Genomic DNA, 23,249 nt, shown 5'->3' on the forward strand with positions numbered 1-23,249 from the left:
GGACCATTTCAAATATTATCCCCGCCAAAGGGATGCTCTAAAGCCAAAGGAGAAAGTGGCTGTAACACAGAGGTGAGTCCCCACGGAGCTGGGCTACCCACCACGTCCGGCGCCTTCTGGATCTGGGAGGCCAGCTGGAGAGAGTGGTTGGCCGACGAGAGCTGCTCCCTCAAGGTCTCTGCCTCTCTTTGAGCCACCTCTGCCCTCTGAAGGAAATGAAAAGGGTGGAAAGAGAAAGTACATTCGGTTTAACAACTGACAATTATTACAAGAACATTCATCAATTCATGCCTGACTGACTATAATTGATTTTCCTAAACACTCAACCTAATAAATGCTAGGAAAAAAAAAAAAAACACAGAGAATGTGATGGATTTTTATTTTAAACAGTACAAGGAAGAAATAATTGAGCGATTATGACAGTAATTTAACGCTAGGAGCAAGGAATCCCCTGCTGATACTAGTGCTCCGGCCCACTGAATTTCCCAGACTGAATAAATACAAGTGGAAATGGAGTCTTTTGATTCAATTTCTTTCTATTCTCATAGACCAAGAAGATTTTATTGCAGGATTACTCCTGGGAGTAATTCTCACGGGTAAACAGTGAATTAAAGACACTCTGGCCATTCTCCTCCTGAAAACACGCACAATGTTGTGGTTGTTTTCCTCTAGCAAGTATTTCCATAAACGGACGGGGTGTAAATGCCACTTCTTTTGTGAGGACCAGGCTTATTTCAACGTATTTAACCCTTCACCCAACTAAGCTTTCTAACACGGAGGCTGGTCATTTCCAGCCAGCCAGGCCAACGAGGCATTGCTTGGGGGGTGAGGATGAACAGAGGCGCCTGCAGGGAGGAGGCTGCAGGAGAAACAAGTGGACGCTTCTGTCATTTGCTGTAATTCTTGGACAAGGACACCAGTGCCCTGGATAGCTAACCACGATGTCCCACTGGCTGGCGAGAACAGTCACTCCCATGCTTGTCACCTAAGAGGGCACCGTGGTGCAGTGGGCAGGAGCTGGGCCTTTGGGATCAAGGGATGAGGACAGGTTACATAGTTTAGCTCACCAAGCCTCCACCTTCCCATCTGTAAAATGGGAACACTCTTTCCCTCCCAGGGACTTTTCAAGGATTAACGCCTGGAAGTACACTTGTCCAGAGTGCTTTGTTGATGGGCTTGTCCCGATTTGACAGTTATGACTGAGACAAGACGCAAAGACAGGTGGGAAGCAGTCGCTAATTGATGCCGGGCACATGGTCTGAGGTGTGATCGCTGCTTCTTTCTACCAGTCGTACATTCTGCTCATAGACAAGATGAACGAGAAGAGCCTGGCTGAGTAAGGCTATTTCGTGTGTTTTATTTCGTGGTGTGACAGTGTGTACCTACTAATTGCTAAGAAATAATTTTTGAAAAGAGAAGTACAAAGTTATCCTGCCCAGTACTCGCCGACCTGTCTAGATGTATGAGGATGGGGTTTGGCAGCCTCGAGTGGTCCTGCGAGGGCAGTGTGGCCCAGTCTGCTCGGCATCCAGACAAATTAGGGTATTTCTCACAGCGGCTACTCCCACCCAGGGTGGTGCTGGAGGCTGCCTGCCATGCTGCTGCAGGAGCTCTTGGAATTGCACTCCATCTAATTCCCAAGGCGCCTGGCCAGGCCTGTCTGTGCTTGAGCAGCCGCCTCCCACCCTGTGCTGCAAAATGTCTTGAGGCGCCTGTGTCAGGAAAGGCAGCAATGTGACCGGTGTGGCCAAGATGCTGGTGGTGGGGGTGGGGGAGCGGGGCTCGTGGGTGACGATAACTGCAGGAAAGTCTCCCCTTTGGTGAAAAAGATTCCCCCTGAGCTTGTTTCCAGATGGGCCATGGCATGTGTTTTCTAACACTCAAGTCAAGTTCCTGAGAAGGTTTTGGAGGAGGAAATGGCACCCACTCCGGTCTTCTTGCCTGGAGAATTCCATGGACAGAGGAGCCTGGCGGGCTACAGTCCATGGGGTTGCAAAGAGTCGGACACGACTGAACCCGCGCTCACACTGAAAAGTTTACTCTTGTCTGTCTCATCAGTTACACTTTTGGGCATAAAATCTCCATGGCTCTGCGGCTAATCCTGCACAAAGCAGAACAACTGGAAATCAAAACAGGCCCCAGAGCCGGTGGAGGAGAGAGTGGAGGCCAGGAGCTGCTGCGGTGAGCGAGCCTCTGTAGCTGTAGATGTAGCCCCACCGTTAGCAGCTGAGGTAGAAGGAAGGGGTGCTGTGCTGGGTTGGCTCCTTGACATCACTTGTTTCCGGGGTTGCCCGTTCACCCCATGACCACAGTTCAACCAGATGAAGCTTCCTTTTTCGAACCGGAACCAACAATGAGAGGGGGCGGGCTTTGGGGCTGGTTTCTGATGTGCACATGAGACACGGGGCCGTGGGTGCGGGAGACACATAGCTCCTTGTCCCCACTGACAGTGGCCTTCTCGTCCTCCCTGCAGAGGCAGGGCTGGGGCCAAGGCTGGGCTCCCGAGCTGGCGGCACTGTGAATGTGATTCAATAGCCCCCCACGGTGAGGACAGAGCCTGGCCAAGCCTGGGCTGCCCTCCTGAGAGATCTGCTGGCTGTTTCTTACTCTCTGTCCTTTTCTGAGAAGTGAGGGCAAATGCTGGAAGCACAGGGAAAGTAAACGGGGGTGGGCAGGGGGCGGGGATCATGTGAATGAAGGAGGGTTTTGCTGTGCATTGTGGTAGTAACCCTGTCCATAGAGATAGACAGGGCTGCCCCGCAGGATGACTGGGGACCAGGGGGATAACGCAAGCCGGGTGCCTAACGGCACCCACCACGGGGTGAGAGGTGTCCAGTGAGGAAGGCTGAGTACTATTATTTTGGCCTCCTGGCATGGGCTGCCTCAGGTGGCATTTATTCTTTCCTTACCTTTAAAATGAGGACAGTTTTTTAAAATTTAAAATCTTAAAAAGTTTCAGGGGAAAATTACTAGAGACCAAAGCTCGTCTTCAGGTGAAACTCTAGCTCTCTTCCGCCGTCTGTGACCAGGAAGCCAGAACACTTTATTTGTTGTGGGCACTTTGTTTCAAGAATTCTGTTAGTCCAGCCAGCACAGGGCAGTGAGGATTCCGCACATGTGACACTGGCTCGGGCAGCTGCAACCTGAGGCGGGGGCGGGCGACACTGGTCTTGGCCCAGTGTGGAACATGAGCCCCGGGCCCAGGGCAGGGTGGCTGTGCTCCCGAGTTCTCTCAAGGGGTGTATTTCCTTCTCCCTCTGAAACAAGGCTGGAACATGAGGGAATCCTCCCCACCTCCCCTGTTGGCCAGGCTTTCCCATTTACCCACTTAAGGTGTGGCCTTGAGGTCCCTGGTTTTATATGGTTGATGGTGGTGCTGGAGGTGGTGTGTCTCTGATCTAGCCTCCTGCTCAAACTGGCCCCAGGCTTAGGGACACCGGAGCTGAGCAAATCCCTCCAGGGATGTGGCAGCCACGGGAATGGCTGGGAACGTGGCCTGAGGGAAGGCTGTCCCCCCTGCAGGACTTTCCGAAGGCTGCTGGAGTAAACTCCCACACATTGAGTTTATTATGTCCCACAGGTTGGTCACGTCACAGTTCTGAGGTCAGGCATCTGCTACGGGGCTCACTGGGGTAAGTTCAAGGTGCTGGCAGGGCTGGGTTCTTCCCGAACCTCCGGGGGAGGATCTGTGTTCTGGCTGTTTCCAGCTCGTAGAGGATGCCTGCATTCCTTGGCTTGTGGCCCCTTCCTCACTGTGGCCTTCAGCACCCGCAGTGGCCAATCGAATTCTCGCATCCCCTTACTCTGACCCCTCTGCCTCCCTCTCTGCCTCTGAAAACCCTGGGGACTACGGAGGGCCCACCTGTATAATCCCAGGGACTCTCACACCTCAAGGTCAGCAGATTAACAGGCTTGACTCTGCTCTGCAAGTAAATGAACATACTTGCAGGTTGTGGAGGTTGGGATTTGGACATCTTCGGGGGATGGTCTCCTGGCCACCATATTCCTCGAGTACAAATAACACATTTGGACCATTTTGGGAGAAGGCAAGGTCTCCTCAAGGATGACCCCTCGACCTGCTTCCCTCCAGGGCCTGGACTCTCGAGGAAGAGAAAGGGGAGCAAGACTACAAAGACCAGCGATCGACTTTCCAAGGGAACAGATGCCATCGCTCTGGAAAGCACATAGCTAATTTCAGGTCACCCTTCCACAGCAGCACCACCCAGTGCTGTGGGGCACAGCTAGGGCCAGAGGCGGCCCTGCTTCAGTGACACTGTTGGAGGAAGGTCAGAAAAGTCCACAGAGAGATTAATTGCCATGTGTCCCAAGCTGGCCCCGTTCAGTGGCTACAGTCCCGTTCAGGCTCCCTGCCTGTGTTTCTGGGGGATTCGATGGATATTGATTTGAATTTCTCCTCTCAAGGGTCAGCCAGGCTGAAAGCTGGACCTCCTCCAACACCACTCCACTCCCATAAACTTAGACTGTCACAGTCCACTGACTGCTGAGTCATGATTTCAGAAAAGCCAGAAGAGCAAATTTCCCTACCTCCTCCTGCCCCCAAAGCTCTGAACTTTCTGTTGTTGTTTTTAGTCTGTAAGTCATGTCTGACTCTTTGTGACCCCTTGGACTGTAGCCTGCCAGGCTCCTCTGTCCATGGAACTTCCCAGGCAAGCATACTGGGGTGGGTTGCCGTTTCCTTCTCCAGGGGATCTTCCCAACCCAGGGATCAAACCCGCATCTCCTGCACTGCAGGTGGATTCTTTATTGCTGAGCCACCTGGGAAGCCCCTCTGAACCTTAATAATCACCAGTAAAGATGGTATTAATACAAACATCTCAAAGTTGAACAAATAGGTGTAAATAAACCCAGCTCCTAATCGCCTGGTGCTGATTCTCTTCCACTTTTCTTCACTAGAAACAGAAGTACTTTAGCTATAAAATAGAGCTTCAGGTCTCAGTAGAACGTTTTGACTATAAACCCAGTGCAAAAATAATGTTATATGCCAATGAACTAGTAAATTGCTCCTCCTGGGGCTCTCCCCTGATAGGAAAGCCATGGAACCAGATGTCTGGCTGTGCCCGCCCTGGTGCAGCTCCTGGTGCCCCTCCTCCCGCCCGCTTCCGCCTCTGCCTTGTCACTGGGGGGCCGAGCCGCCCGCACATCCCTGCCCTGATCCATCTCAGCAGCTGCTCACTGCTCTCCTGGCTTCCGGTCCTTTCACTCCCCTCCGCTTCTAATGCGTACCACAGCAATCCCTCTAGAACTCAAATCCGGCATCTCACTCCTGCCTGTGCCGCTCCACTGTTCTCAGGACACCCTAAACCCGGCTGGACCCCCTCCTCTGGGCCCACGTCCCCAGAGTGGCTTTTTGGAACAGCCTGGAACCCTTGAGTGCTTCCTTGCCTTCCTGGGTGCCCTCCTCCCTCTCTATCCGGGAAGTTTTTCTCCTCGTTGAGTCACCCTTGTCCACCCGCTGAGTCATCGAGTCCAAGCACTTTCTGTTTGCTCTGTGTCTGGATCCTCCACCTCACACACTCAGCGAGGTCTGGCCCATATCTGCTCACATAGCTCTGTCGACGGGGAGCTCACTCCTTTCGAAGGCAGCTCCAGGCGCCTCTGGCGACTCACTGCTGAGAACAAGCTTCTTTGCATGGGATGAGGGGAGCTCCCTCCCATTAGACTCTGCCCTCAGCCATGACAAAGCCCAACCCCTTCCGCGGCCAGTCCTGGAGAGCTGCAAGGCCAGAATCCACAACCACCACCCTAGGCCTTCCCCTTTCTAATCTCTTAACATCCCAAGTTCCTCATGTGTCAAGTCCCTCTGTTTTCTTTCTCTGCTCCCCAAAGAATAAAGATGTCCCCAAACCTCCTGGTTTCCCTCCTGTGTGGGTCCCTTCCCCATCCTGGCCATGGAGTGGACCCTGAAAGCACTCCCCGAATGCCTGCATTCCTCCCAGGTTTCTAGGACAAATGACAATTCCCTGAGCAAGGACTAATTGCTACAGATGGGTGCTGAATCATCACCTCCTTCATTCCAGAGACTATTTCTATTAATGCAGCCTGAGGTTGCATTAATCTCCTTTGGCAGCCACATCCAGCTATGAACTCGCCCTGAGTGGCTGGTTAGGCTCTCCTATACCTCCGCATACCCTCACCGTGCTGGTACTTCCCTAGGGTGGGACTTTGGAATTCTCCCTGTGAACCTGACTATGTTAGCAACTACAGAGCATGAATTAAGGCACTCACTTCCAGGCATGTGTGCATGCATGCTGCCCATGTCCATTTCTTTGTGACCCCATGGACTGTAATCTGCCAGGCTCCTCTGTCCACGACATTTCCCAGGCAAGAATACTGGATGGAATGGGTTGACATCCCCCCATCCAGGGGAATCTTCCTGACTTCAGGGATAGAACCCACGCCTCCTGCACTGGCAAGCAGATTCTTTTGCCACTGAGCCATGCAGGAAGCCCCCCACTTCCGGGCATTTTGCCTCTAATTCTACAAATAATCCTGCAAAGGAAGTGCAGGCAGACCTCCTTTTATCATGCTTCTCTTTATTGTGCTTTCCAAACATTGCTTTTTACAAATTGAAGGTTAGTGGCAACGCTGTGTTGGAGCAAGTCCACTGGCAGTGTTTTTCCAATAGCTTTCTTTTAAAATTAAGGTATGAAAAAAAATAAAAATAAAAAAATAAAATTAAGGTATGTATGTTCATTGTTTGTTCAGACATACTGCTATTGCACACTTAACAGACTTGCAGTGTAGCATAAACATAACGTTTACATGTACTGGGAAGCTGAAACATTTGAGCGACTTGCACTGTGATACCTGCTCTGCTGCGGCGGCCTTGAACCCGAAATCTCTCTGAGGACTGCCTGCACTCGCTATCGTTCCCTCCCTTCCTCCTCTCTCGAACATTAACAAGTTTCTTTTTTAAATTAAAAAAATTAAATTATGGTAAAATACAATCACATATAATACACCATCTTAATCATTTTTAAGTATGGATTTTATAGTAGTGTTAAGCATATATGCACTGTCGGGCAACCATCTCTAAAACTTTTTATCTTGCAGAACTGAAAGCCTGACCCTATTAAACACTATAATTCCCCATTCCCCCAGCCCCTGATACCCACCCTTCTACTGTCTCTATGAATTTGATGACTGTAGGGACCTCATATCAGAGAAGGCAACGGCACCCCACTCCAGTACTCTGGAAAATCCCATGGACGGAGGAGCCTGGTAGGCTTCAGTCCATGGGATCTCTAAGAGTTGGACACGACTGAGCGACTTCACCTTCACTTTTCACTTTATGCATTGGAGAAGGAAATGGCAACCCACTCCAGTGTTCTTGCCTGGAGAATCCCAGGGACGGGGGAGCCTGGTGGGCTGCCGTCTATGGGGTCGCACAGAGTCGGACACGACTGAAGTGACTTAGCAGCAGCAGCAGCAGGGACCTCATATAGGAGGAATCACATAGTATTTGTTTTCTTTTTTTGTGTGACTGGATTAATTTTCCTTGGCATAAGGTCTGCAAAGTTCATCTTTTTCTTTTCTTTTTTAAAGAAATATAATCAGTGAAGAGACTTATCCAAGGCCACACAGCCAGGAAGTACCGAGTGGGGACCTGAGCAAACTGCCGCCTTGGAAGCAGCACCTTCTGCAGGGTCCTGCCTGGCATCTCCAAGGACCCATAGCCACCCAGGGCCTTAGGCATTTTGAGAAAAGCGTCACCTCTGCCAAATATGCTTAGTACCTGCAGACTAATTGGAACCTGAGCGCTTGACATGCACAGAATCGGGTTATCTAACAAACCAGAGCTTACCCCAGAGTGCCTTCAGAAGGGGTAGCTGGCCCAGGATTGGCCAGGGGGAGAGAGTGGATGGGTGGAAATTTGAGAAATGCGAATGACAGTCCTGTGACAGGGAAGCTTAACAAATATGGTCTCTGGAAAGTTGAGCGGTGCTACTTGAATAAGAACAAAGGGGCCAAAGTAAATTAGTTTATAGTAAATTAAGGTAAATAAATGCTTAGGCACCTTTGTGAACTGGAGCAGAAGTAGTGCTTTAGGGCAGGGAGCGGAATGGGTGTTTTTGGGAATTTGAAAGAAAGGCAAAATGAGCCCTTGGACTCCAGCCCTGTTTCTGAGTGTGGTGAAGAGTGCAGGCTCCAGGCCTGACTCTGCAACTGACCGGCTGCTGACCTCAGTTTGCTTATTTGTAAAATGGGAGTCATAACTACACTGATCTTGGTGGAAACCGGTGAGGTTTAAGGGGCTCGGTTCATGTGAAGTGCTCGGAACAGAGCCAGGCACAAGAAAAGTTACTCAAGAATGGTCAGCTCTTCTTGTGACCACAAAGTTGCCATACAAACATGCTACTGGGACTTCCCTGGCAGTCTAGTGCTTAAAACCCTGCACTTCTAATGCAGGGAACAGGGGTTCGATCTCTGGTCAGGGAACTAAGATCTCACATGATGTGTAGTATGGCCAGTAAGTAAATACATTTAATTGAATTACTTTAAAGATGCTACCTGGGGTGATGCAGTCCAGGCGTCTCTACTGAGCACCCCACATGGATCAGGCCTAGGACCCTCAGAAAGAAGAAAGGAACCCGGACGACCTATGACCGTTCTCCTGCATAAACTGACTTTCACATTTCAGTCAGAGTTCAGAGTATTTTCATGAGCTAAAGATCAAACAGGGACGCTCTTTCCTGAATGTCTGCCAAGGGGTTAGGAATGCCAGCCAGGAGGCAGTCACGCTGTGGGACCCTCAAAAGGCAGAGATCTGAGACTGCAGATTCGAGAAGGATTTTCATCCTCTTGGGGCTACCCTAAGCTTCCCTGTGTGTGGGGTGGCCCGGCTGTAGAACTAAATGGGGAGAGGCCACTACCACCCGCGTGTGGTCTTCTGGGGCTGAGAAACCTAACCCAGCTCTGGCTGCTTCTCTCCACTAAAAAATAGACTAGAATAAAATAAAATAAAAGGGGGAGACCCCTTCCTTTTCAAAGCAGTAGCACCATTTGCTGAAGCAAAATGTTTTCCTCCTCTGCAGAGTTCTTGAGGAGGGGCTGGGCTCGGCAGGGTGGCAGCTCCGTATTTACAGCCCCGGGATGCGTGCGTGCCAAGTCTCTTCAGTTGTGTCTGAGTCTTTGTGACGCCATGGACTGTAGCCCATCAGGCTCCTCTGCCCACTGGATTCTCCAGGCAAGAACATTGGAGTGGGTTGCCATGTCCTCCTCCAGGGGATCTTCCCGACCCAGGGACTGAACCTGTGTCTCTTATGTCTCCTGCACTGGCAGGCGGGTTCTTTACTATTACCACCACCTGGGAGCCCCGTTTAGAGGATACTGTGTGCCTATTCTGTGTGGGACACAGTGCTGGGGGTACTTTCCACAAAGCAATGTGACGACTAAGAATCAGATGAGAGGGCCCCTTGGCTGGAAGCCTTCTCCAGAGCAAGTGGCTCAACCCATTAGAAGGTGGAGGCACAGACTTTGCTGCAGGGTTAACATGTTGGTATAAACTCTGCTGCATAACAGCTGTCACGGGAGCAGTGTAGAGACTTAAGAGATGGATGAAGGAAAAGAAAAAGCATCACCACGGGATGCCTGGGATGCAGGGACTGTATCAGAGACTTTCGCAAGGAAATCACACCTGGGACTGCTTATGTATAGTTCGTGGCATCAGAAAAAGCATCAACCTGACTTAGAGAGAAGCCTCTTCCGTGAGGACAGAAAGGGCTATGCTCTTGTGATTTTATATCTGAAGCCATCAAACATCCTACCTGGTTTGCTCTTTCAAGGTCCGTCATGATCATTTCAATTTCGTCGGCCCTGGGGAGGTGAGAGGGAGAGAGCAGGTTAGTCGATGGGCGAGGCAGGCTCAGGGGCCACCACTGTTCCCAACTTGGCAGCATGGCCCATGGGCACGCAGGCCAGGCCAGTGTCGGGGCGGGAGGCCTGCAGACCTGCGAGGGGACACGGATGCCTGCTGGGAGGAGGTGGGCTTACGTCGAGGGAAAGAGCCGGTGTGCTCTTGAGGGGCACCCAGTCTCCTTGGGGAGACAGTGCCTCCTGCCAAGAGAGCCCTGAACAGAGCTCTGAACAGAGAGCTCTGGAAAAACAGAGGAGTCAGAGCTGGATTCTCCTTGGGGGAGGGAATCAGGAAGGTTTCAGAGGAGGTGATGTGTGAACTGGGTTTTGAAGGATGAGTAGAAGTTTGCCAGGACTGAGAGAACCATGGACAGGTAGGGGAGGTGGGGAGAGGCTGGGGATGCAGGATGGGAGGCTCTGCTGTCTGCACCATGAACCAGCTGAGTCACTGTCACACCCCACCTCCAAGCCTGCTCACATGCAGGGAGTTACCAGGTGCTTTTTTTTTTTTTCTCCTGTTCTGAAAGTCCTTTCCTGAGTAATTTGAAGGCATATATATGCTTCCAACATACAACATTATGAGAGAGAGAGGAACCATGCTCAGAGTTCTACTGAGAAGGACAATTCCAAAAGTCTGTGGCAGGTTTGAACAGAACTCCCAGGGTAGTCGCTGCCCCAGACCGGTCCCAACGGTGGCCCCAGCGAGGAGGTCAAGGTCAAGACTGCTACCTGTGAGAGGTTCAGTACCCCTGTGAAAGAGGGGATGGGACATTACAGCACAGACCTCCTCCGGCTGCGGCTGCTTCATTCTACGCCCTGTGCGGACCTGAGCTGGCTCTGCCACCTGCAGGACTCAGGCCCACCCCTCCCCGCTGGACGGCTTGCCTGCTGGACTCCCTTGGCTGTCCTTCTGCATCGAGGCTCTTGGCCCCCATCCACAGACCTCCACTCCAATCTGTCTCACCACATATGGACCCCTATGTAGCCTGGACCTATACTGCCTGTCCCGTCACCCTCCACCTCTGGGAACCTCGTCTCCTACTTCCACCCCTCCCCCAACCCTGCCAGTGGCTCCATCTCAGGAGGCAGCACAGTCTCCCCACCAGAGTCTGTCTCCTCCACCCTCATCCCTGCTGGCACAGGACTTGGTGTTAAGCTTTTGGTCAGGGTCCTGAATGCAGCTGGTCCCTCCAGTGATGGGCTGGTCGGTCAGTCTACCCACTGGGGCAGGTCGGGGCGCCCAGACAGGCTGACTCCAGGGTTCTTCTGTTCCCCAAACCTGCTTCTCTAGTCCTAACCACCCACCCTCATTCTCTGGTCCTAACCACCTACCCTTAATACAGAGAGTGGGATGAGCTACTCAGGCCCTGGCCGGTCTGTTTTCGCTATTTGCTGCATCGTGTGTTCCCTCCTGAGGCCCTGAGGCTTTCCCAACCTTTAGGTGTGCCCTGCGATTCCAGGCAATCTCATCAACTCTCGTCAGCCTGAACAAGGTAACAGACGCCTGGTGATCAGGTTCACAGATCGTGGTATCTGTTTGAAACAGTATCCTGCTTACAGACTCATCAGAGAAAAGTCTGAAACACCTCATCAAATGGCCTGGTTAAATGAAGCTATTTTTAGGACAACTTGGTGAAGGAGGCAGTGTCTCTAAGACAAACACTCAAACTGGGGCCCTGCAGGGAAATGCTGGGGGCTGGGGGTAGGCTTGGGGTGGCTTCAATTGTGAAACATCTCTTTGCACCATTTCAAAAGGAAACCTTCAGGGTATCAGAGAGAAACTGCCGTGACTCCGGAGGGTAAAACCATCATGGAAAGTGTTAAGATCTGCTAGTGACAGAAAAGGGGACTTGATGGTCAGAACCGAAAACTGTCTAGACAACCTGCTGATGGAGCACAAACTTCATTGTGTATACGAGACAATAAAAAGTTAACAACCTTCTCCTAAGGCAAATCACTACTTTTAAATGCAGCTTTGAACTTAAATCAGTTATTCACCAAGTCCAGATCCACGGGGCCACTCACCCAGCCCGCCAGCTGCTGGTATCATTTGGACACTCACTCACTTAGTCCATGAATGTTTCAAGACACCTACAAGCTCCCTGGCCACAGGACAGGTGCGGGCAGATGTGGGTCCTGTAAAGTCTGCCGGGGCTGTGTTTACAAGAGGCAGACAGAAACGCTTGGCTACTGAGCACCTGAAATAAGACCTCCAGGGGCCCTGTCTCCCTTCTCTCTGGAGCACGTTGGGGAGCTGGTGGCTGCAGGACCCAGCAGGTGGATGGGGAACGGCCGGGGCTGGGAGAGCAGAGATCCTGAGCACCGGCCTCAGGGAGGGTTTCCTGAATTTCTCCTGTTGTATCTTCCACGAGTCCCTTCCTCTTTAATTCTGGCTAAGTTATCTCCGTTATTTAGATAGTCTTCTGCTCAGTGTGGCTCTCCCATTATCTGGCTACTGTCGGCACACCTACTTCCGCCCGTCACGTTGTCCAAACTTTCCCTCCATTTGCTGTGTCCTGATCCTCTCCTGCCCCTCTGGACAGCTCTTCAGCTTGATCCCCTGTACTTGTGCTCAGCCTGGGATCCATCTCTTCTCTGCTTCCTTGGTTTAGTTTTTCTGTCTCTCATACCTGTCATTCCCACTCCCTTCATTATTAAATTATTCCTTGGTTTTGCTTTATGTTTCCTCGAGTGTATTTTTTGCACTTATTTCATATGACGGGCCCATCTGACTGCCTTCCAGAGATGGGTGTCCTCTTCTGGGGCCTTGTTTTTCCTGGGGTTACCAGCTACTCTGCCTGGCAGTGTACACAGGGAGGTGGGGAGCATAGAGAGGCAGACCTGCTGTGTATTTCTCAGGATGAATCAAAAAAAGACACACAGCACTGTTCAATGCATTTTGCTGAGTGAAGGAAGGAAAGGCAGGGAATGACCCTAGGTCTCCAGAGTAAGCTGATAGCGCCTTTCCACCAGGAAAACTCTTTGGCCAGAGCTGCACCTTGCTTTCTTTCCTTCTTTTTCTTTCTTTCATTCCTTCCTTCCTTGCTCCATGCTGTGCGGCTTGCAGGATCTTAGTTCTCTGACTAGGGATCGAACCTATGCCTCCTGCAGTGGAAGCTTGAAGTCCTAACCACTGGACCTCCAGGAAATTCCCAGGGCTTTGCCTTTAATTCTCAGCATCAGGAGGAGGTGATCCCCCTGGTAAAATGGCCCAACTTCTGTTCTGGAGATTAAGGGTGAAGTGTGACTGTCTGGGGACCGACACTCACTTATTTTTAATCCACCCTTCACTCCTTGACTGGCCACTGCCATTGGCCATGGGGTCAGGACAAGGTCAGACACAGGCCTGGGCTAGAAAAGAGAGGTATTCTTAGAGATCTGGCTTCACATAGAGGCTGGGTCGGCAAAGCTGGGACCTGGAGGGTCTGGGAAGTGATGTCCAGATCCAGCCAGATTTAGGGGCCGGGGTGGGCCTGAGTGCCTCCTAGGTGAATGGTTTTGTTTGGTCATTACAATACCTAATACCCAGAAAACAATGTATCAGCTCTGAAAGATTTCAAGTCACTGATTAAAAAAAAAAATTAGCCACATTTAAACAGGAAGGTGTCTTTTTGGCATTCTGTAGCAATCCCTGGAAATGAATTTCAAGTTTTTCCATCTTCTCGTCAGTTTAACTTTGGTTACTAGGCAACTGCTAAACTGACCAAAATAGTGAATGTGATAACAAGTATGGCCCTTACCTTTCATTATGACAGCAAGTCTCGTATTTCCAGAGCTTTCAGATGATAATGCCAACACTGAGCCCTGCTGTTCCAGGGCCAGGGAATTCAACACCGGCTCCCCTGAAGACAGCAGGGCCCAGGGGGGCTAGATGGGACCAGAGTCACAGGAGACAGTGGTACGAACCAGAGATGCAGTGGGCGAGGAAAAGTTCAGATGATTACTATAGGAGTCTGTAGGCTCAGTGATGCACGTTCCCAAGCGGGCATGCTTTTTAAAAGGTGAGATGAAAAACACAACCCACTGGGTACCAAAATGTGATCAGGGCTCCTGGAGACATGAAGTGCAGCCCTTGGCGCTGGCAGACTTGTCAGTGCTGGTCGAATCTTATAACTTGTCTGCCGCAGAGTCCATACAACCCACTCCTCGCCAAGCTGCTGCTGCCCCCGTCCCTCCCCAACAACATGAATCCTACCAGACAAACTGCCCTCAATAAGTAACATGAAAGTGTCCAGGGGTTAAAAAAGCAACTAGAAATGTTATCTGAAAAGTATAGTTATGAATTAGATGGCATGTGCTCTCATAGCAGGCAGTCAACAATATTCCGAGGGGGTTTTTCTTTCTTTTTGTTTCGCAGGCTCAAATACCACGTCAGTGGGTTGGAACTGGAGCCTGACGTTAGCCTAAAATCATTTATTTTCCAAAGTCCATAATAACTGCACGTTATTGTTTGCTCAGCAAAACTATTTATTATAAAGATTACGTTCTCTCACCTTTTTACGAGCTGACAAAACAGCTTTCACTGAACCATTAACCAGAGCAGCATTGTGCTTGCTCTGGCTTCAGACTGCGGATCATTTCAGCCTGGCCTGGAATATGCAGTTTCATTCAATCGGTTCCCCACAGATCATTCCAGGGTAGTCTCTGGGCTGGCACATGATTTTTTATGAGGAACTTGAAAGGACACAGTCAAGGCTGACGGTAGGGAAATTGTATGCATGATGGAAACCCTGTGTTTCCTTTCACACTAGTCTCCCGAGTGCTGAGGGATGGCACAAGGGCAAGGGTGGAGCATATTTCAATCCCAAACAAGCCTGCAACTTCAGGAGCTATTTAAGCAAAGTAAATCTACAAGGCAGTTGAAAAAGCATCCGGGGTGAACTTCAAAGGTCAGTGTATTTTCTTGGACCCAGGTCAAGAGTCTCAATTCTAGATTGTAAAGTTCTTAGGCATCAAAAGAAGAAATATCTGGGACTTCCCTGGCAGTCTAGGGGGTAGGATCCTTTGCTTTCACTGCAGAGGGCACGGTTCGATCCCTGGTGGGGGAACTAAGATCTTGCAAGCTGTGTGACGCAGTCAAAAAAACAAAACAATAAAAGAAAAACAAAAGAGGAAGAAATATCTAAAGATCCATTCTCCCTGTTTTAAAAACAAGTATGCTGGTTAAGTAAGTTCCAGTATGCTTGGTAAAGTGAATGCTTGCCCCACCCACTGGATGCTATGTCTGCCACCTGGCCCATCAGGAAGGCGGGTCAGTCTCCAGATCTGGTTCCCAGCACAAAGGGGCAGAGGAGCCCAGAAGCAGGGTTGCTGGACCGCGTGCAATAAGAACTGGTGGGAAAACAAGGAGGAGGAGGAGCCAGAGGGCCAGGGATGAGGAGATGTCTTGGCTATAGGGCTAGAATCGCCTTAATGGGGGTTGAGGGTCCTCAGAAAAAGGGCCTCTTCCGCCTGCACATGGGCACGCAGGTGGGACTTGGTCTCAGGAGAGGAAAGGCTGGTCTGAGTCCAGTGTGACAGGCAGGGCAAGGCTGCACAGGAAGAAGGAGGCACCAGCCTGAGGCCCAGGGGTGTGAGTGGAGTTGGGGCAGCTTGCCCTCAGTGATGCTTACAGAGCACCTACTATGTGCCACATCCGATGGGGAAACAAACATCCCAGGTTGGCAGTGCACAGGGCACTGACATTCACCTTACTGGGACCACAAGGACAGATGCCGTACATCCCAGGAGTTCAAAGACGGGAGACCCTGTTACTGCCTGCTCAGGTGGGCGCAGGGGAGTGAAGACACCAGGGAATTTGGGTCCAGGGACAGCCCAGAAGGAGGGACAGCGAGCTTTGCAAACAGGAGGAGAGAGGCTCTTGGAGGAGAGGACCTCTGGTCTGCAACCTGAAGGAGGCAGAGAACAGCAGGCAGAGGGAGGCACAACCAGACTGAACCAGACCACATGGGGTGGGAGTCTGTTAAGCGTGTGTTTCCATGGCAACCACCCCAACCACGTCACGAGGCCAGCCTCTTCCTGCCCCTTCTACGCCTCCTATTTCTTTCCCTCATGACAGCAGAGCCCAGACACATAGCTAGGGTGACAGTGGGGACCCTTGCCTAATGTCAGATGGTGGCTGACATCACAGGTGAGGCCTCCAATGGTGTACCATCAAACGCTTTGCTCATTTTGGGCTTTAAATACATGTGTTTGTATTTTGTTAATGCGATAGCCAACTGTTCATATTTTATTAAGGCTTTTTAATAAAAGAAGGACACTGATTTTATTAAGTACCTTTTAAGCATTTATGAAGCTAATTAGAAGGTTCTTCTCCTCTGACTCGCTGAAATGGTAAATTATACTGACAGTCACTTGCCCCCCCATTTGGTTGTGGATATTATGCACTTAACACACTCCTGAGTTCTATTTGCTAATATTTTATTGAGTACTTTTCCCCATAAATATTTATAAGTGAGACTGGCCTCTCATTTCTTTTGTCTCCTCTTTGTCAGGTAAAGTCATACAAAGTACTTTGAAAGCATTTCCTTCTTTTTGTAGACAGAGTGAGCCATCACAGATTTGACGATATTATTTTCAAAAAACCTGAGCCCACATTCCACCCATTGGTCTCAACATGTTGCCTGGCAGGAGAGCCCCTGGCGGCCTCTCGCTCCCAGGGCAGAGTTCACAGGCAGTCTGCCTTAGGCAGCGCAACAGGGTCAGCAGGCTGCTCCCCAGCTCCCTCCCTCCCAGTGTCCTCTGGGCCAGGACCCCTGCGGGAGCCCACCTCTCATCAACACCTCGGCTCCTTTTCCAGTTTCATTTCCCGCTTGTCCAGCTGTCCAGACAAAGAGGCCCAAGTGCACAACTGCTCCCTCAGCGCCGCTGAGGTGGGGTTGAGGCTTTAGTCTGCGAGTGACATGCATTCTGTGCACATTTCCTTTTGTGGCTCAATCGACAAATGCTCTTGTGGGTTCTCTAGCCTTATTCTGTTCCTGAGAGCCACCACGCTTGTCCGCATGGCTGTCCCTGCTACTGAGCTCCACATGCTGCTGCTGTTGCCATCTAGGCCTTGGCTCAAGGGCCCACTGTCTTCTGAGGGTCTCCTGGCAGCCCTGCTCCTCGTCATCTGCTCATTTATTTTTATTGCACTTATTTCTGCCTCTGAGTACCTCGTTCAGATACTGATGGCTTGTTTATTCACGGCCATGATCCCAGAGAACACAGCAGGCGCTCCCTAAATCCTGGCTGATGAACGACGCGGACCTATGACGCCTTCACTTCCTCGAGTCCACCCTGCATGTGACAGGCAACAACTCACTGGCTGGGATTCTAAACAGCAGAAAGTGCAGGGCTGTTTAGCCAAGTTGTAAATATGACTTTCAAGGAAAGAGTCTGTAAGTTGTTTTGGCAGAAGGAAAATACTTAGTTTTTCTGACCACTTTTTGTAGCCCTTGAAAGAGGAGGCAAACACTCTCCCTGGAAGAAAAAGTATCTAAAGACCCAGGTTCATGGGAGCGTGAGTTGCCAGAGGGCAGGGCTGTTGGCTCATTTCCCTGTTGCTCCCCGTCCCTCCCGGGGCACACAGAGCTGGGTACAAACAGGACTTGTCACGGATTGGCTGGGGAGGTGGGAGGAGAAAGCGTCCTTTGTGGAGGGGTTTTCTTGACAACCCCCAGCTGTATGATGGGTCCTGTCTCTCATTTTCCACCCGGGTTAAGCCGCCTCTGCTCTGGGGTGAAACTACCTGGCATCCATTCAAGCCCCCAAGCCCCCAGTCAAACGTGTAACCCCAGAGTGGACCCTCCCTCTCTGATCAAGTCGAGGTTTGGGCAGAGAAACAGTTGTAGAGCTTGACCGCTACGTCAGACCCTCGGGAAATAGTGGTTTTTACTCTTGTTGCAAATAAAACTGTATCAAGAGACAGTTAAATGGCAAAAAGGTCACCTCTGCTTGTTCAGAAATTAACCACAATTTGTTCCTTCTGATGACTGTTATGTTTAAATGTCAGTGATACAAGTAATGATTAAAATCAATTTTGGTGAAGCCTCATCAATACCAAATGGGAAGGAAATTTCCCTTCTGGCCCTACGATTCAACTGACTTGCTTACACAAAATAATTTAAATAAATCCTCCTTTAGTTTAATCTGAGCTACTCCCTGAAGTACAGTCCGATGTGATCAGAAACCGCCTGGGACCATCACCCAGATTCAGTCCTCGCAGGGTAGGGCACCGGGGACAGCCATGGCTGGAGAATTAGCTCACGAGACTGCTGCTCCTGAGGTCATGGGAGCGTCTTGGGATAAGCATCTGGATTAACTTCAGATGCCTCTTGCCATTTCTCTCACGTTCTCTAAAACTGTGGCTCTAAAAGCTATGAGGAGCAGTCTGGTGTGAAAATCCTTTTCTTCCCTTAAATCAAGTGCAGGGGTCACAAGTAGGATGGAGTGACGACACCTTGGGCTGGAGTCACCAGAATGTGGCTGGCATGGCAGGTAGACAGGCCAGACTCCCTCCCACTGCCTCCTGGTCCTTTGACCTTGGGCAGATCTGGGAGCGTGACAGTCATCTGCCTGGGAGGAATAGTGTGGCCTTTGCCAAAGTAATTGGCACAAGGATGAAATAAGAATATTGATGGAGGGTAAAAAGAAAACTTCGTAAACCCACGCACACACTCATTATTATTGTTGTTCGTGAAAATCAGAATCTTTCTTTTCTGGTCACAGCTAATTTTCAACACCCAAGACAACAGATTATAATCACAACTGCCTAGGAAGTAGGTTTTGCCCCTGAACTCCAGTCTAAATCTGATCAGACCTCTGGGTTCAACTACAAACTTGCAGGGATGAGAGGACAGAGGAACAAGCTAAACTACATCTGGGGAAACGAGCGAGAGACTGTGGGAAACTCTTCAGGGCAAGTAAGCTGGTTTCTCTTTCAAACAGGTTGAAAGGAAAAGAAAAAGAGATGGCTCAATAAAAACGAATGAGACTTAAAAGATATAACAACCAATTGCAATGTGTGGGTCTGAATTTGGATCCTGAGTCAAAACAACTTAAAAAATTTCATGTATGATGTTTAGGGGTAATTAGAAATTGAAGTATTGATGATATAAAGAAGTTAACTTCTGATGTGATAATAGTGTGCATGCTCAGTTGCTCAGTTGTGTGTTGACTGTGGCCTCACGGACTGCAGCCTGCCAGGCTCTTCTGTCCATGGAATTCTCCAGACAAGAATACTGGAGTGGGTTGCCATTTCCTCCTCCAGGAGATCTTCCTGACCCAAGGATTGAACCTGCATCTCTTGCATCTCCTGCACTGGCAGAAGGATTCTTTACAACTGCACCACCTATGATAATGGTATAGTGGCTATATTAAAGAATAAGAGTCCTGAATGTGAGGCTCTAAGGATTCTGGAAGGAGCTTCAAGATAAAATGGCAGTAAGGACAGGTGGGCCAGGAAAGCACAGCTGGAATTGTCCAGTAGGCACTAGGGGTTCTGTCCTCTATCGTATGTCAGAAACTGAACATAATAACAAGCAAACAAACAAACAAAATTATAAGGTGATTAAAAAAGCATAGACCATCACAGTAGTTTAGTGTCTCTCCATTATAACTTTTCAACTATAAAGTCGGTACGTAGGCTGTTGACCACTGTTGGCACAGAAATGAGGTGACTAGAAGACCCGTGCAGAGATAAGCAGGATGCTACAGAGTGGCCCCTGGGAAAGAATACAGATGAGGAGTACTTTGCTAATTTTAGTCACATCAGTTAACCTCTTAGTATGTCAGTTAACTCATCAAAGGGAAGGAAAAAGGACGTGTATGAAAGGCACACTTTTGCAAGGAGAACGTGATTGAAAAATCATCCATGAGTATATCTCTTTGATACAGACTAAGTGGATTTTGGAGGGGACACAGGAATCCCAACCTTCCTCCCTCCAGGAAAGAGGCTCCCAGCAGCCGCCTCCACGCGGGATCTGGAGGGAGCCAACGCCACCACCCTGAGCGCTGGGTCCCCTGGGAACTGGCTGGTTGGGGGAGTCTTGGGCAGAGGACATGGCCAGTAGGACTGTGGACCCAGGGTGCTGCTGCTTTCCTCCAGATATTTAAGAAATAGGTCTTTTTGGTGGTGGAGCATGGCCTGCCCCACGTGAGCTTTCGCACTTTCAGAGCCTCCTTTCAGATTTCGTTTTCTTTTCCCTGTTGGCTTGACCTGTAAGCACTCTGCCTTGGGCTGACAGGTGCCCCTGATCCTGTGCATCGTACCATCTCCCGAGGGCACAGGGGACTTGCCACCGCTGCAGGTGGACAGGAGGATGCTGCCTGGATTTCACAGGTGGGGAAACTGAGGGCGGGGGGTGAGTGGTGACCAAGAAGCTCAAGGTCACAGAAAGCAGCAGTCTAGGGTAAGAACCCTGGGTTTATGCGGGAATGTGAGGGATTCTAATTACCCCCTTTCTCTCCTAAGTACTATGTGGTAGGAATTGTTAAGAGAAGGTTTGGTGGCAGAGAAGTTAAAACTCAGAATAAGGAAACCTCTCCAGGTGCATTCTAGTTATTACGCTCTGCTTCCTTCCCCTCCAAGTCCAAGGCTGAGACGACTTCCTGGGACTTCTTGGGCCCACCTCAAGGCCCTGGGCTGTCCTCCGGATCACTTCTACACCCCGGTGCCTTCTGACCACACCTCCTGGCCCTTCAGAGCTGCTTGCAGAGCCTCCCCTTCACTGGTCTCCCCCCATCAATCCAGCACTTGGCTCACCTGTGGCTTCGGAGGCCCTGGTAGCATCTGTCCATGGCCCCCACCCCCTTAACTGCCCTGCACTTTAGGCAGCTGGTGGTTTGCCTCCTTCACCCCACAGGGTCGGGAAGTGAAACTGGAGAATCAGGCAGCCGACGGCAGTGGCCCGTCCCAAGGAAAGACAGCATCCTTCCTCTTCCTCTCGTGGCACCGAGAGTCTGCAATTCGGCAGCGTAAGTGCCTTTTTTTAGGGCAACTTGAAAATGAATAATTCAGTGGTTCCTCTTCTACTTGTGAAGTGTTAGACAAACAATTCAGACGGGGCCAGACTTGCTGGCCCCACGAAGACCGTCCCTTCCCTTTGGTCTGACATCATCGGGTTTGGCCATGAATCTTTAAGAACACCCTCCATCCTGTCTAATCACTAAAATACCACAAAGGAAGTTCACGATACTTAGACATAAGGGAAAAAAATAGCAAGGTTAATTGCAACATAAAGTTTTTCCTCGTTGCCAAGCAAACAGTACATCAGGGCGTCACAGTAACACTGAACTCAGAAAGTCCTATGCGGGGAATGTCTTAGTCATGTCAGGTTATTGAGTTGTTGAGCTTTAATTCAAATCCAAGTCTTAAAGAGGCATCTTTCCCATGGAACTCTAAGCTCGAATTCCCAGGTTTTAATCTAAGAGCTTCACTGATTCTGTATCTGGTATTAAAGGCACCTGGAATACTTTTTGGAGGTCAGTGTGATGAAAATTTGAAGTTAAACAAACAAATGACCTTCCTGGTTTTATTAGAGAATTCACATTTTGGAAGGGATTGTTATTGGACAAGCCAAACCCTCTTCCGTACATTCATGGTTGGTTGGAAAACTTCAGTGGATAGAACCCCGAGGGCCCTCTGTTGGGAAGACACAGTCAGCAAATAACTGCCTTACAGCTCAGCTATGTGCAGTGACCACTGATGTATAATGTCTCTGGGATTCTGGGCAGGAAACTGGATCCAGTCAGCTTTCCAAATGACAGAGTAGGGCACTCCCTGGGTTTAACCATAAGCAAGGACACTGGATACCTGGAAAGTATATTTCTGAGTTTAGTAAAAGTTAAACAATGTGATGATAAGAATGTATCTATGTTTGTGCCTTAGGATCTACCTAGCTTGCAAGCCTCAAGTTCCTGTGCAAAAATATTTACCATGTGCCAGAGAATAAAGGATTCTTATCACTGTAGTTGATAATCCCGCTGAGCAGCAGGTGCTTTGTGAAGGCAGGAGGAGATCCTCAGAAGTTAAAGTGTTAGTCGCTCAGTTGTGTCCAACTCTTTCCAACCCAGTGGGCTGTAGCCCGCCAGGCTCCTCTGTCCATGGGATTCTCCAGGCAAGAGTACTGGAATTGGCAGCCATTCCCTTCTCCAGGGGATCTTCCCAATCCAGGGATCGAACCCAGGTTTCCCGCATTGCAGGCAGATTGTTTACTGTCTGAGCCACCGGGGAAGCCCGTGGTCCTTGGAAAATTGAAACAACTTTAAGGAAATCGCCAGCCGGAATGTGTAGGTTCAGTGTATTCTATGAAGGACTGGGTCTCACTGCAGAAGGAGGCGAGGCTAATGTAGTGAAGTATAACTTGCTGCTATGCTTGACATATAATGTAATAGCAGTGCAGTATGGTAAGAGAATTTAAAATAAATATGTGGCTTTTAAAAGGTTTCCAAAGGGTTCAATAGTTCTGTATTTGACACTGAATTTCAGTAAAAAGAGGGGATCTGGAGCAGGGCTCACCTGGAGGACCCAGGACATTCAGAGAGTCAATTATGCTCTGTGGTCCATCTTCCTTAAATAGATCAGAAAGTTTATGACAGAGATGACATGAATTGGCGGGGGCAGGGGGAGGAGAGTATTAAGAATAAAGAAAAATGTAAGGTAAGAGTTATACTGGTAAATGTTACCAGGCCAAATTCACCTATAGAAATAAAATATGTATTGGAAGAAAACCCCAAGCCTAAAAAAATGCAATAGAATCATACCTCAAAAGAGGAAAAGATTAACTAGACTTTTTCAAAAGGCTAGGGTAAGGTTTTAAAGCCACACTAGCCAATACTATATGTAGCAAAATAACAGAGAAAGAAGTCATACTTAGAGGTGTAGCAAATAATAAAACACAACAAGCTTGAACTTGTCTTAAATCACATAGTAAGACAATCCATAAAATATGCAATATAAAAATGGAAAGAAACACAATATATAGAAGTATTTTCCTACTAGAAAATGAACCACACCAAATGACACAGAGGAAGGGTTCCAGTCACATGGAATCTGAAAGCCAGGTCAAAGCTAATTTAAATGGGAATCACAAGAGTGCAGGGTCTCAAACAGGACAGACATTTAAACCAAGAGCCTCCACTGCTCTCCACAGACAGATAAGAGAGATGCTCCTTTTAAAAAACAGGAATGAAAGAGGAGAATCAGGTATTCTGGTTATCAGAAAAGCACACAAATTTACTCAGTTCAGTTCAGTTCAGTTGCTCAGTCGTGTCCGACTCTCTGAGACCCCAAGAATCGCAGCATGCCAGGCTTCCCTGTCCATCACCAACTCCCGGAGTTCACTCAGACTCACGTCCATCGAGTCAGTGATGCCATCCAGCCATCTCATCCT

General features: G+C 49.5%; 1 protein-coding gene across 1 annotated transcript in view; it reads right to left on the minus strand.

Annotated features, from left to right (window-relative positions):
• The window catches only part of CUX1 (cut-like homeobox 1), a 351,136-nt gene that overhangs the window by 94,727 nt on the left and 233,160 nt on the right, over positions 1 to 23,249 (minus strand). Inside the window, exons 9-10 of the mRNA XM_010854333.1 lie at positions 9,789 to 9,837; positions 102 to 206 (exon numbers count right to left, since the gene is read on the minus strand). Coding sequence (XP_010852635.1) covers positions 102 to 206; positions 9,789 to 9,837 — 154 coding nt within the window. The remainder of the gene's footprint in view (positions 1 to 101; positions 207 to 9,788; positions 9,838 to 23,249) is intronic.

Source organism: Bison bison, unplaced genomic scaffold (genome assembly GCF_000754665.1).
Source record: "Bison bison bison isolate TAMUID 2011002044 unplaced genomic scaffold, Bison_UMD1.0 scf7180017864340, whole genome shotgun sequence".
Lineage (NCBI taxonomy): Eukaryota > Metazoa > Chordata > Mammalia > Artiodactyla > Bovidae > Bison > Bison bison.